At 37.3% G+C, this 16,035-nt stretch overlaps 1 protein-coding gene across 1 annotated transcript in view; it reads right to left on the bottom strand.

Annotated features, from left to right (window-relative positions):
- Positions 1–5,446: 5,446 nt before the first annotated feature.
- rod (rough deal) overlaps positions 5,447–16,035 on the bottom strand; it is a 291,539-nt gene continuing 280,950 nt past the window's right edge. Inside the window, exon 30 of the mRNA XM_068375218.1 lies at positions 5,447–10,409. Within this exon, the coding sequence (XP_068231319.1) occupies positions 10,386–10,409 (24 nt within the window). The 3' untranslated portion in view covers positions 5,447–10,385. The remainder of the gene's footprint in view (positions 10,410–16,035) is intronic.

The following is a 16,035-nucleotide window of genomic DNA, read 5'->3' as shown; positions in this document are numbered from 1 at the left end:
GATGTCGTAGAAGGGAACATGCAACTCGCCGACTTTCTTAGCCAAGGCCAAGGCATGAAGGAAACACTTTTTAGGGTTAAGTCTTGGTCTGAGGCTTGCCCCAACGATTCGTAAAGAGCTACTTCAGGGAATGAAAAACCTTTACTATGCTCCAGGGAGGAGGTTTCACTTCTGATTGAGAGCAAGTTAGCTTAGAACTTCGTATGAGCAAGGACAGTTCTGTCGAAGAAGAAGAGTCAACTTCCAGTTTAAAGACCTGGCTCAAGGTTGAGTGATAACTTTTTATCACCTAATCTATGCAGTTTTCCTTTAGGAGATACTGAACAGCAAAATTCAGCAATCAGAGGTAAAAGTGGCTGTGAGAGGAGAAGCCCATCTTCCACGATACAAACCACAAAAGATTCTCCCTTTTGCCTGGAATACAGAGATGGAAGACCTTCTAAGGATTACAAACATCTGTTTTGCTGCCACTGATTGCAAAAAAGACACCTCTGTAAGAGAGGACATGCTGGATAACCTCCAGGCATGAAGCTGTACGGACCCAACTATATAGTAAAACTCTACGTGTAGTTGATGTAGCAGATCGAGTAAGGGTGGGAGATCATTCGGAACCTTCGTCCACAGCAGCAGAAGGTTCAAATACCATTCTGCATGTTGCTATAATGGCAGTATTCATCATCAACAGGTTGACAAATGATCTCACTTTGATGAGGAGTTTCATCAAGAGACACACCGGGGGAATGCGTACACATCTAGATTGCCCCAGACTTAACTCTTAGCAGAAAAGGGGCATTCAATCCTAAATTTTTATATATATTTAGTCTTATTATTCAAGGATTCAAATGAAGAACAATCTACATTAATTTTATTTATGGTAATTTGGTTTCACTATCAAAGATTAATTACCAAAATTCAAAGCAATGTTACAAAGTGTGGTTTTTCCCAAAGAAATGTAGTCATAGTCAGCGTGACCACATAGAAATGCCCTATATAGCCACTTGACCACATTTTGAGACATAAAAAAAACACAAAAAGGCATCACTGCTATACATTACATTCTACAGTAATTATGTACATTCAGTACAGTACCTATAGGCCCTATTTCACATGGAGGCTTATTTATTGTAGGTCTTACGTTAGGTCTTTTGGAACCAGTCAATGATGTCAGGTGGGGTATCACTGTACAGTACTGTACATGGATCGCCAAGTTATTGATGACACCGCACCACGGAGTTGAGGAGGTAAGAGGCCAAGTAGTCGTGTTTGTGCTAGATAGTGATCATTGGCCAAAGCAAATTGTCTGTGAAACCTCAAGGTATCTAGGACTACACCAGGGCAGAAAAAATCACACTTGATGGGAAAGTGATGAGGCTGTATAGTGAAAAGGGGAATTTGATAGCCTGGTTAACCAAGGTCAAGTTGGTAGCTAAGCTTCAACAGATTAAGGATGTGGTAGGCTTTATCCCATTGTACTAGGAGGGTAGCACCTCAAGCTATGTACTTGCAGATGTACAAAATTGATCATTAGGGCATAGAAAAGGTAGAGATTAAGCTAAACCAGGCCTTTACATCAAGTCCAGAGGCAGGATATGGGCATTTGTCAAGGCTGAGGTGGAGTAGAGAACGAGTGGACGTGTTTGCTAACAAAACATTGCTATTGGTCAGGCTAGCTGGATACAAGGGCGAATGATTAGAAACAACTGTTGTTAAGTTGGCTTCGTGCGTGGGTTTCTGGAACACATCTCAGCAGAGCAGCAACAAGTGCCCGATTTTGAGTCCATGCCCAAGGACCAGCTGGTGACGAGGGCTAGGATGATGGTTATTCAAAGCACGCCACATACAGTGTATTGCTGTGGTGGCTGCAAAAATGGTCATAGGCCAATGAAAGAGCCAGCACACTAAACTGGGTGATGATAAGAGTTGGTGGACAGGGAGATGCTGACGTTTTAGGAATCACAGGGTTAAGAAATCAAGGCTCTTATATGAGGGACTGCATGGAGCCAAACCTAACTTTGATTTGCTACTGGTACACCTAAGGAAATGATCACCAAGTGGCAGGTGTGCTTTCAGAAAACCTTTTGGACAAGTAAAGATACTTCTCAGCTCTATGCCAATAGTTAAGGTTAAGGAAGGTGGAAGAGGGGTGAAGGCCCTTGTTGACACTGACTATTCTCAACAGACTTCCTTTGCAGTTGGGTGTTAGCTGTAGGGGAAAATATAGCCTAGTGGCATTTGATGGCTGGAAGGTTATGTATAAGAGTGCAAGTGAGGGTGAACGAGAGGCTAATGAAAGTGAATGCCAATGTAGTGGACAGCATCATCGCAGGAATAGTAGTAGCAATGAGATGGATGTGATGATTAAAGGAGAATAGAGTGAGGTTTGGACGGGCTTCTAGTGCAATGTAGAGCACAAGTGTGTGGAAGATGGAGCTCAGTCAGAAAGCCATGGATGTGGGGCTGACCAATTATGATCGAGGACCTAGACTTCTGGACTGAGTTTGATGAACAACATTGGACGGTTGAGTTTCCTGAAAAATGGGGAGGGGGATCCTTCGTTTGACAAATAAGTTGAGCTACTAGGAACATTTATTAGGAGGAACGAAAAAAGAATTGGAAAGGACAATTGATGAACAGGTTGCAAATGAAGTACTGGAGCCTTGGGAAAGCTGGATAGAGGGATGTTGCCACCGATAGCAGTCATGCAGGTGACAAAAGGTAGTGTGCCCAATACTGGAATTGAGAAATGATTGATTATGTGCAGTGTCACACTGGCGATGATGCCATGGATGTGAGTGCTAAGACTCTATAAGAGTAGAGACAGAAGTCTAGGAAGATCGATCAATAGGAGTCGCATGTGTGACTCCGAATGATCTTCCCTGTGCGTGTGTGGTAGGGACGGTGCAGTACCGAAAAGCAACCCATCCTGGGTAGGTGTTTCGGTATGCAGTGCAGGTGCTCATGCGCTTCCTACCTGTGCACACCATCAATCGAGATAAAGGCACCGCTTTTTCTTTCCCTTTCCTGGATAACAGACTGATCTCTCGCTCTTATGTGAGAGAGAGAGAGAGAGAGAGAGAGAGAGAGAGATAGAGAGAGAGAGAGAGAGAGAGAGAGAGAGAGAGAGAGAGAGAGAGAGAGAGAGAGAGAGAGAGAGAGAGAGAGAGAGAGAGAGAGAGAGTGGTGGTTACAAAAACCTACCACACCAATTAGTTTTGCCATTTACTACTACTGCTACCTGTGCTCCGTCTTACTGAGGGGGAGTATGTGTCGGAAAAACATCTCACATGGCACGCGCAACTCTGTCTCGTACCAAATGCAGTGCACTCAACTGAACCTACGATTACTGCTACTTCTGACCCAAAACGACGTCCAAGTCTAAGACAATCAATCAGCTGGAGTTGGTTATTTGAGTGAGGTACATAATAGGAAAAAAGAGATACTGTAGGTATCTGAAACCAAGAACAGTAGTTACCCAGAACCTTAGTATATCGGTGCACGGTACAGGTGTTAAGAGTTTCCTACTGGTACTCTGTATCATACGAGTTGGTCGGGATGAAGGGCGCTACCGTTTTCTCCCTCCTTTCTCCTTCACATTCAAGGAACAATTCAGGAACTCCCTAATATGACACCAACCCAGAAGAAAGTTACCTGTGGTGGAAGTTGAATAATTGATTGCCTCGCATGTAAAATCGACAACTTTTCCCCTCAGGTGAAGAGTGTAAGTGTGAATACGATAAAAGATCTTGACATTGACTCCTTCGTCGCCCATCTGTGTGTGACCAGGCATACCGGGATCAGTCTACCCTTGCTCCATTGGTCTTCCATGGGCTCGGTCACCACACAATTGAATACCTCATGGCTGTTCTTCAGTGACTTCACAGACCACCTGTTACCAGATTTATTCCACCAAGGATCTTTTAATGAGAAGATCCCTCCATGTACCGAGATCTTCATATGTGTCAAGACCAGCCCATGCACCGAGATTTTCCCATGCCGAAACTGGTCCACTTCATGAATTAATCCTACGTGCTGAGATTTTCCATACACACTAAGCCCTTCCAAAGCTTCCCTCAGGATGGGGAATCGTGAGGTTAGATGGATGAATCTAGATTTCCCAACCTTATGTGGAACATGGGCTCTAAGCTCTGAGAACTTGCCACATTGTGTTCTTGTGACTGCCAGCAAGGCTACTCTTCTCCCAGTCACAGGCACTCACACAACACACCTGTGCTTCCCTTGGTTCCATGCTCAGACCAGTATGTGAATACTCTGATGAGGAGGCTTTTACTGTGATATATGTAGTCAAGAACCCTCTCAGGAGGGAAAGTCCCAGGACGTCGTCAATTCAATGCCTCCCAATTTCAGACAGCGCTAGCAATAGTGGAGAATGCTGAGACTGAGTCTTTGTTCAGCAAGGATCTTGCACTCATTTGTGAAATTAATGATCTTGGGGTGGATGTCTGGCTCCTGTCAAGGGAGGTATGGCATCCATTGACCTGTCCCCCTGAAGTATCAAAATTCACCCTTGAATTGGCATGGCTGGAACTTGGTTCGGGTGCTTTGGATAAGTCTTCCCAGATTTCTGATCCAAGGAAGCACTGGTCAGGTGCGGTCTCTAACTTTACCATGATCCAGGATTTGTTCACTCCAAAAAGAAGTATGCAGACTTATTCCGGTCAAAAGCAGCAATTCTTGGTCAATTGGGACCTGAAGGGAAAGGAGGTTGTCACATCCCACTTTGCCAGGCAAGTGATGCAAAAGGAGGTACTACCCCAAAAGGAACAACCTAGTGTTAGACAAGATAATGTTTGAAGAGAAAACAATCTAGTTTCAAATTTTAAGTAAAAGTACTGTGATTTGTTGACCAAAAACTAGACTGTAGGTGAGTGTAGATTATCAATTATTTTTATTTGAAAACTATAAATAACTTCTCTCTCTCCTTAATTAATGACCCACATCCATCATTATGGGAGTCAATAATATGAACATCAAGAAAGGTAAATAGAAATGACCAAAATTTTGATAACAAATTTAGTTATTTGCATACTCACCTGATATCAATGTACATGCCCACCCTTTTTGCTGACTAGTGGAGTCAAGGGAATAGTTTCAACTTCGAGACTGAAGACAAAGTCTGTATGGCTTGGTCAAACCAATGTTATTTCTATTTGCCTCCAGATTGTCACATTACTTTACTAGAGACCCAAGTCTATTGAAAGGAAACAAAATAGGATTCTTATTAATTTTTGGTAAACATTGATGTAACTGAGCTTGGAGAAGGGAGGCTCATAGAAATACGTGGTTTCTATAATAGAACATGAACATTCATTCTGCACTTCATATTTAGCAGAATGCAAAGTGAAATGGATACGATATAGAGTACTGTATAATGCATAAAATTTAGCATACTTTTCAGAATAAATGGTTCACAATCAAAACAACCATAGATGTGAATTATCATATATTAAACAAATACAAAATAAAATACAGTACAGTATACAAGCCTGAACTTTCCATTCATTTAGTGATATTCACATACTGGTATTATAAATATATACAAACTGCAGTAATATACATAACTGTAAATCAAAATCTTATTTGAATTACCTGAAAAGTCAAATTCTCTACATAGGGTTGAGAAGAAATGATTAAGAACCAAGGTTTAATATTGAGGGGTCTAAAGTTTCTGATTAAAAAACTACTGTACAATACATTGTATCATGAAAGCTCAAACAATGGTTAACTCGGATGATTATATTAAAATTTAAAAAAAAAAACTTTATACCAAGTTAACCAGATTCATTTTTATGAGGCCAATTTATGTCCAGCGTAAGGTAAAATTCAGTATTCAATTTTGCACTAATGAACCTTTAGAGAAAATACAAAATTCAGCAGCGAAGAAACATATTTTTGATTACATCAAGAACCCTCAAAAGAAGCAAAGTTGAATTGAGTATTTGAGAAAATCTTAAAATTAAGTTTAGAAGCAAAATATAGTATTTTTTATATATTCTGGACTTCAGTTTTATCTTTAAAATTAGAATATTAGTAATAAAACTGCATATTTCTATACTCACCTGATGTTTATATTGTCAGAATACAGTACCAGTTTAATAAACACTTACCAGTAAAATTTCAAAACCTGAAAATTTTCCTATTTTCTTTTGCTTCAAACATACACGCCTTTAACAAAGGAACAGAGTCCTCTACCATAAGTAGAGGATTGTTGTCTTGGGAAATATAGTTTACAGTTTTGAAATCAACATTATCCCTCCTCTTCGTACAATGAGTCAATGGGGAAGGAGGGTGGGCAAGTATGTAAGCATTAGCTGAGTATAGAAATAAGAAATGTTATTTCTAAAATTCTAATTATTTCTATGAATCTCCCTCAATGTTCACTTTTGCAGACTAACACATTGTTGGAGGTGGAGCACAATTAGAGGAAAGAGATAAATTTTAGTACAAGCAATGCAACGAGGTTAATATTGCAACCCTGATCTAGATTACTTGTCTAGCTGACTTTGATAAATTGTTTAAATTATGATTTGAAATACAGGATTCCAGCTTGTTTACTGAAATAATAAAAAATACAGCACTGTATGCTAGATTGTATTCCTAAGATAATGTTTGCAAAACCCTACTTGCTACACACTAAAGATGAAGCTAGAACTTTCCAAGGAGATTTAAAAAAAAAAAATCACGCTTAAACATTGATGATTTTTGGATCTAATCCCTTGTGTACTTCTATGATAAAACTTTAACTAGGGATATCAGAGAGTTTTTGGTTACCAGGCAATTATGGACCCTAAGGCCACAGAACATAAAGGCACTACCCCTATTACCTTGGTTTGTCCAAAATACAATTGTATGGCTCTTACTTCACACACACACACACAAAAAAAAAGAAGAAAAAAAAAAGTTTTTATCTAGTTTTAGTAACAGATATGCAAAAATTGAAGAAGACTTGAAATCTTAGTAACATTGGTCCCAAAATCTACCTTGATCGACCACCCGAGCTTTTAGTGGATGCTATAGCCAAAAGAATGCTAGCCTTTACTGAATGGTGTAGATGACCCCCTAATTAGCACTTGAGCATTTACGTTAGGGGCAAAAATAGGTAGTCTAGGTCTGATTTTTTACTCTGAATCTAGAACTACGTTGATTTCTGAGCTACCTAAAAAGATATTGGTCTTACTTACCACAAAATTAAGGAACTGAGAGGTATATGCAGTACAGTTAAGAAACAGCTGTCTCTGCATACTTTGATGAAAAATTGCATCACATCATACCTTAAAAACATGAAGAGTTAGTTTATCATAAGATTTCTAGCACAAAAAGTCCTAATACTTATCCTGTTTACATCTGGAATGTTAAGGGTTGCACAACTGCTGAGGCTTATTTCCAAAATGCCAACCATATCTAACAGCACCTCCTGAGTATATAGAAAGGATTTAGCAGCAGAGGGATATTCATGTATTTAAGTAGAAAATTATCCCTTTATTATCATTAACTAGATTCTTCTTATCTGTATTAAGTCTTTTTTACAGCCCGACTCATAATGGTAATAAAAACCTGAGTGTAAGAAATTACCACACAAAACACACTCTTATCCAAAGTGAACTAGAGATGAATCTACCAGCTGTGCTGACACCTCAATAACAAAAAAACAAAGAGCATCTATGCCGTGAAATTTCCTTTCCCGAATTAAAAAGATATTGTTTTGAACACACATGCTTCAGTGAGAAGTAGAATATACTCATTCAGCAAGCAAACTGTTTTCTGGCACATAATCTTATGACATATACTGCAAAGCGACTCTAGAATAGCAGAATTGCAATATAACATTTATCTTTTTAACAGCCAGATTCGTGAAGACTCCAACAACCTGAGTAAGAAATTACCACACTAAAGTAACCGCACTGATGAACTAGAGGCTGAGCTTGTAAATTTCCTATTACAGTACTCATTTTTCTGTCTGGAACCAGAATCAGAGTGAATATCAACATATTTCTGGTATTGCTTACCCTTCAAGAAGGGGGTAGCAGTAGTAACGGGTTGACTCACATTAGATTTGTATTTACTAGCGCCCAGTTAAAGTTATGTGAGATGAGCTAATGGCAATGCTTGCCAGTGAACGGTGAATATCGTCATCTGAAAATTGAAAATAAACTAAATTAGTTGAAACTTTCAGAATTTACGGGAATCGTACGGTATGACACAGCATCCACATAAGTAATATGAAACTTTTCGCTACTATTAGGGTGAGAAGCACTTGAGCAAGTGGAGAGAATATTGGGATCAGACAAAACTGCCTGATCTTCTGACTCACAATCTAGTTTAGTCTTATAGTGACTAGTATTGTGAAATGCAAAGGTTTAGCATCAGAAGGAAAAAAAGAATGTACAGATTTTGAGGTTCCGAGTGAGGTTTTCAGATCTGTGGAGGGCAACGTACATTATGAACCCTTTCTAAATGAAATCTTATCAATTTAAAATGACACTGTCAGGATATGTTAGGTTTGACAACTGTTTGAGAAGGAGACTATGAGAGGATGGGTTAGGTTAACTGTTTGAGAAGATCAAAAATACTAATATTAACGGAGGATTCAATAGACTTTTCAAGTTTAGAAAAGGTAACAAGTGATTATGAAAGCTCATCACTATTAAAAAAAAAAGGCTTAATTTGTATGTTGTCTACAGGGAGTGGCGTGTCAATATTGTCGTCATCCTGCTACAATCAACTAGACTAGTCTTCCTTGGCCTGCTAGAACTGTTAACTTGATTGTTAACCATTGAAACACTTTCTGACTAGTGGTATCTTGAATGAAATTCATGCTTCACAATGATAATCAAATCACAGAATTGCTCCTGAAACGATACAAGGGAAAGCAGACCATAATCTACAAAATTAATTCCTGTGCACATTTCTGGTAATAATTGTAAACCAAACCAGGGGAAGACATCATAAAATGTAATATGTAATCAATCTGAGTGAGTGTTCAATCGCTGCCTGATCGAATGTGAAACAGAGAACTAAATTTCCTAAGGCGACACCCTGGTCTTCCTATCACTTATGGTGACATGCTCTGTTCCTTTTTCAAGGGCATGTATAGTGTGAAGAGAAAGAAAAGAGGAAAATTTTACTGGTATATGTCAATTAAACTGGGGTTGTGGAGAAAAAATGGTATAAACATCAGGGGAGATTCATAGAAATAAATTAAAAAACCTTAAGAAAGGAAGTTTATATATAATTCCTAATATGGGATGTTTCTATAAGAACAATATAATCTACCTTTATCATTAAGGAGAGGAATGATGCAAGAATAAATGTAATTACAGTATGCCACAAGAAAAATAGTTTGAATCTATATACTGTATATGGTATTGACAGACCCTCAATCTACAGTATTAGGCCACATATGAAGTAAGATGTGGAAAAAATTAATATATAAAATGATTTACATAACTATGCATCAATAATTCAACATTTTGTGATCATGATCAGATGAATACTTAATACCAACATATGAGATACATTGCACAATTTTACATAAAACCTAATTCTTGAACAGAGTGTTTAAGGTATAATAATTCTAAAACCCTGATAGTGTTACAAAATTTCCTTGGAAAACAACAATCTCATTTCTTTTCAAGATGATTAAAAAATTAAGGCCATTTTTAGAAAAAAAAAATTTCAACTTTTTTCTAGATGAAAAAAAAAATAACTATTGTGATTAAAAAAATCTGCTAGGTATTGTTATATATTCTATTGAAAGCACTGAGTGACATTTATAAATTTATCCCTCTTGCTAATAGGATCTTGTCTTGAATGAGATTGAGGAACAGCTCAAAGTGCCATGGAAACTGTAAATGGTACTAAAGGTTCCTTGTAGTGACTCTACTGCATTCCCTTCTGCCTTTAGCATTTGCTACAGTTTCTTCTAACCTGGATGTTCATCTTCATCTTGTGATAATTTTCAGATCTCATCTATAAAAATGAATTTATTAGGCAGAGGCAGGCTAGACTTAAAGGTTTTTTATTACCATCAACAGTGTGCATTTCAAATTCAGCAATTAAGAGAAGCACATCAATCATGAGACATATGATTCAATACTAATGCTAAATCTAATGGAAAAAAAAAACTAAAGAACTGGAAATCATATCGTTACTTTTATGTAAGGACCCCAAAAAATCGTATGGCTGTCAGTAATATTAGCATATTCTTCCCTGTCATGCTAAGGAAGAGAAACCAGAGTACAACATGAAAAACCAGGAAAAAATGTACATTATAAAGCAAATCAATGCAGTTCCTCTCCATTTGTATGAATAAATTTTCAATGTCTGACAAATGAGTTTCGCATGAAGTTTTGAAGCTAGACAGCAGGCTAATTGAGTGTTTCCATTAGGTCCTGAAAAGAAATAATACAGTTTAGATATACATTTCAACTGTAAAACTGGGCTCTCTAGTTGAAAATTTACATCCACTAAATATATAATGTTTATATATAATTATCAGTAAAAAATATTAAGATCCATAAAGATATTTGAACTCAAAGGAAATGCTAATCATACATCATTGAAAACTCAAGAATTTATCAAAATACAATACTTCAGAAAAAGGAGCAATATTGCAATTTCAATTTAATAATTAAAATGGCAAGATGTTTACCAAATATGGATGAAACAGAGGAAGAGAGAGGACTGTATTGGATTAGATAATCTAAGACATTAGGCCTAGTTTGGGACTGGGGAGGCCATTCAATGCCAAGGTGCAACATGGGAATACTATACCATACAGCTGTACTATGAAGGTAAAGACTTATGTTTTATAATAAGATGGATCAACAGAAGTGGGAATGGATGTAAAATAGAAGAATAAAAACTTGGTGTAGCAAGGACCTGATGAGTTACGGCTTAGACCATGAATAATGCCTACAGTGCATCACATAAGGTGCACTGAATTAACCTACTCAACTTCAGGAGGGAAAATGGGTGTTTATATACCTCTAGGGATGGAAGATTATACAAACAAGGAAAACTTCCAGAACATTGTTTCAGAGCAAGGTGCTGGTAGCCTGGTAAGTTATTTAAAGGGAGCCTACATGTAGATGGTGTACTCCCTCATTGACTAATAAGATTGGTGAATTTAGCTGATTACTCTCAACAATGTCCCAATCATGGAAGGATAAAACAAATATGAAAATTTTGTAGCTTAGATTATAAAAAGAAATGGAAGCCAAACTAACTTTAAGTCTCTAGAAAACAAGCACGAAATAAACTATATCAAATATTGATAAAAGTTAGAATGTGAATTGAGTTTTCAAGAATTAGAACCATATGATAAGCAATGAACCAGAGAAAATTGTAGAATTGAGTGTCAGAGACTGGCATCTTGACTAAACTGGAAATATTTTAGGTATGTTCTGACAACTAAAATAGATAAAATGAATAATTTCATGACTATTGAATGGAGAGAATGGTACCTGGAAGAGAGAAAACTGTAGGTGTATGAATAGCAGAAAAATAATGTAAACTGTATACATAGAAACTTCAAAATGTTTAAAAAAGTGATTTTGACTTAGGAAAATCTATACTTGTACACTACTTATTACATATTTAGATTAATTTGGATACTGAATTAGCATTATAACCTACTGTTAAGGCTTTGTATGAATATGCACAACATCTAAGATTCACCAGCCAAGGGGAGGTGCTAAGTGATTGCCAAGGGCTTCCCTGTAAAACGCTAAAACAGGGAATCCAATATGACATAAATTCAAATGAATATCGACTCCCTTGCTCTAGGGCTAGTGTATTAACATGTAAAGCACAAACCGTAAAGTTCAGCACTATTGAACTCAATACAGGACCTTCACAGCTTGAAACAACCTGCTATCGATGATGCGTCATCACAGAGAACTATCACTACAGCTGTAGACAATGCTACCTAAGCACCCACTTGCGTCCTACTGCCGTCTTTCAAACTCAAAATGAGTACCAATTGGCCTGCTCCCCTGCATTAGGCTAGGGAGGAAGGAGGGTCTTGAAGACCATACAGCACCTCCCCAAAATTAGGTTTTCTTTTGTCAAAATCACTTTTTTTTTTATTAATGTGCCGTATGGTCTCCATAGCAATAACTGAGTAGACTTGTGCACCATCAATGACAACCGTGTACAACCAAGCAAGCAACTCGACCATGTCTGTAATGATAATATAAACTAACAAGCTTGACACTCATCTCAAAAAGGAAAGCTCAGGAGAAAGACTGGATGCCTTTCATTATGCTTCTGTTGAAGGACCTTAATAATATGGTCCTTCCTCTCTCCGGTTTCCCCTTGTAGGAGTCATGAATGACCAGAGGACTACACATAGATGTTGTAGTGCTTGGAATTATTTCAGACAGTGTTTAATAAGAAATCCTATGCCAAAACTAACTCATAAAGCTTTGGATTTCACGAAATTGTATACAGTATTAGCAAGGAATGCTAGTGAAGAAGAAATTTTTCTCAGATCGTGAGTTTCAGGCATGGAGAGAGGATCAGCTTCTTTAATAAGGGAGGACATTAGAATACAGAAAAGGGCTTGTTGGTCTGGATATTTTGGAACTAACTACCTTCTGAATATGAGGATCTCTCCAGGAATAACTGCAGAGTATACACTGGGCAAAGGACACCATCTCCCAACTCTGGGTTGTATAACTAAGCAGGTCCTGTCTCTGAAAATGTTTTCCTTTCACTAAAAATGAGAGACCCGTAGTCAAGATTAAAAGACAACTAGAAATGATGGTTATAAACTCCTGATTTCTCTGAAAGACTACAAGCTCACTGACTCTTGCTTTTTGTAATAGTTCTTTAAGCAATATGAAGGAATTATCTAAACTTTGCCAAAGACTCAAGCACCCTATTGAGTAACCAAGATACAGAACTGCAGGGATTGGTGGAAATGGGCAATGTAGAGCAAATAACCGAGTAATCTTATGAAACAGGTCCGAATCTAAATTTATGCCAACAACCCACTTGATAGGTTCTGTCAATGCCAATTTGCAAGAAAAAAAATGTTGATGGCTTAAAGTTTCCTATCCTCAAAGAGGTGGCCCAAAAAGGAAGACAAGCAATCCAGAGTTATCTGACACGGTGACCTATTCCTTAGAAAGACCATCCATGCCATCCCCACTAATTAATATTGTCTAGTGGATGAAGACTTCTTGAAGCTCATCAAATGTTATATTTGAGCTGAGAATTATCTAACATATATACGGGAGAGAAAACCCGACATCTTACTTTCTGATACAGCTGTGCCGACCAAAGCAGATGTAACTTCAGTCTCATATACTAGAGCAGTGGATACCATGAGCTGCTAGGCCAGGGTGAAGCTACTACCAAAGCTGTCCGTGAAATTGTCCAGAATGATATTTGAAGCCCTCAAAATTAAACACGGAAGAAACATAAATCAATAATCCTCTGTTTGATTTCAGAATCAAGGCATCACTTACCACTGCCTAAGAATTCATATTCGGAGCTATGTATAGTGGAAGATTGTGGTTCTCTTCTGTTGCAAACAGGTCTATTTGGATATCCGGAACTAACTGCAAGGATCCCTTGGAAAGAGCTCTGATCCAAGGTTCATTTCATACACAGGACTTTCTGTCTGGACAGGGTGTTTGCAACTGCCTGGTTGTCTATTAAAATCTTGATATGAGAATAGGATCTTGAACTAAATCTCTTCAGCATCAGGTCGCTACCAGTTCCAACACGTGAAATACAGGTACTCCTCATAGAACAACCTCTTGTACAACGTTAATTCAAAGATACACATAATTTTTTCTGACAGCTCCGATATTTATTTAACGACCATCTCCCGCAGTTACAAATGTGCAGTGGCAGCACAGTCGTGCGCGTAAATGTATGCCTGTTGTGTTCGATATGTTCGGCGAAGGCAACTGGCAGTGAATCTTTCGTATCAGTACTCAATACTGTTACTGTCAATAGGAAATAGCTCTCTCAGCATCACGTGTTCTTTCCTACATCTTGTGTTGTGACGTTCGATCGAGTGATTTTATTCTCGTATAAGTACGTATTCCTGTATTTTTTCAAATTGTTCGAAAATAGGAAGAGTGTAACTCTTTCGAGATCTGCTAAGAAGCAAAGATGATTAATAACCATTGAAACTAAATAAGAAATAATAAAACAATATAAAGGTGGAATGAAAAATTCATTCGATTGCAAGTGATACGAGCTTGGCGCATTCTATGATTTCTACGATACTAAAGGACAGGGAATGTTTAAAGGAAATGGCAAAACCAAGATGAAAACAAGCGGTAATTGCCATTGTTAAAATATACCTTAAATTTATAATAAAAAGTACAAATATGAATAAATGAAGCTCGGATAACATCGGGAAACCCAAATTTTTGAAAACTTCTTTCAGTACATATACGTTATGATGTCGACTAAAACTAAAGATCAGCTGACAAAATCGAATTTTGTATTTAAAGCCCAGCTTAGTATCAAAGATACAATAAAGTTTAAATCTATTCTTTGTATAACATTTAAATGAGACTTTGTAAAGAAACAAAGATTTAATTTATTAGAGAGAGAGAGAGAGAGAGAGAGAGAGAGAGAGAGAGAGAGAGAGAGAGAGAGAGAGAGAGAGAGAGAGAGAGAGAGAGAGAGTGAGTCTGCGAGTCAAGTGCCACAAAACACATCAAATCTAATGTCTTTTCAAGTATATTGGGACATAGGTATGGTGACTCGTAATAAATATAACCAAGCCATATTTACCTTACATTTTATTGACAATTTCATAATAAATAACCTACTTGAGGAAAAATTCCATATCAACAATGAAATCAACTTTAAACTTAGGCGAGTCCAGAATCTAGCTGACATAATGTAAACATAGGTTACGTCCTCAGCAACCTTTATCTTTCTCTAATGTCTCGATAATTTTAATGGTAGTGTTGATGATGATATGTTAAAGCACTATTTTTCTATAGTATATATAAAAGCTTTATTTTTTGTTTTCCCTGTGGGTCTTCACACGTCTGCTAGGTTTGTTTATCGGCAATGAATAGCCTAACTTTCAGTAACGAGTCGGCAATATTTTCTCTCTCTCGGGTGAATTTATGCACGGTATAATTTTTTTGTGTTGTATTTAATTGAAAATTTTTAAGGAAACGAAGATTTTGGCTTCCGCTATATGTAAGTATTGTATAACATCTGAGAGAGAGAGAGAGAGAGAGAGAGAGAGAGAGAGAGAGAGAGAGAGAGAGAGAGAGAGAGAGAGATCAGCTGGTGTAATAGAATATTGCATTTTTTGTTTAAGTTTCTTGTAGGCTACCACCTGAAGCAAGGAAATGCTCACCACAACTAACGATATCGTTATGTTAATTTCACTCGTAAACTAAGATCTTATTTGTTAGAGAGAAGGAGAGAGAGGTAGCGAGAGGTAGGTATGAAAATGCATAGAGGTAGATAGAGAGAGGCTTTCATATACCTTGTACTACACAAAAAATAAATGTTTGTAAAGAAAATTTATAGTTTAAAATATGACTGAAAAAATATTTCAGACTCGTTACCAAAAGTTCGGCTATTAATTGCCGATAAACGAACCTAGCCTACGTATGAAAACCTTGAAAACCCACCAGGGGAAAAAAAAATTAAGCTTTTATTTACCTTGTACAGTACTAAATAAAAATAATGTTAAAATATACCCTGAAACATGTATAGAAAAGCTATACTCTTTGAAATACATGACTGAAAGAATATTGCCTACTCATTACCGAAAGAGAGGTTATTCGTTGCTGACAAGCAAACTTTTTGCGTGATAACCTTCTAAAACCCATGGCTAAAATGAAAAAATAAAGCTTTAATAAACCATCTACTTTGCAAAACAAGAAAATAAAACTTTAATATACTCTTTACTTGGTAAAAAAAATCTGTACAGTTATTTTTGTATTCTACCATGATTGAAAATTGAGGCTACTGGTTAAAATAGAATACAGTAATTCAATTAACGGCCAATTTGATCAACGG

The sequence above is a fragment of the Palaemon carinicauda genome, chromosome 6 (genome assembly GCF_036898095.1).
Source record: "Palaemon carinicauda isolate YSFRI2023 chromosome 6, ASM3689809v2, whole genome shotgun sequence".
NCBI classification, from domain to species: Eukaryota; Metazoa; Arthropoda; class Malacostraca; order Decapoda; family Palaemonidae; genus Palaemon; species Palaemon carinicauda.
The sequence above is the reverse complement of the archived record's forward strand: the minus strand, read 5'-3'. Positions and strand labels throughout refer to the sequence as shown.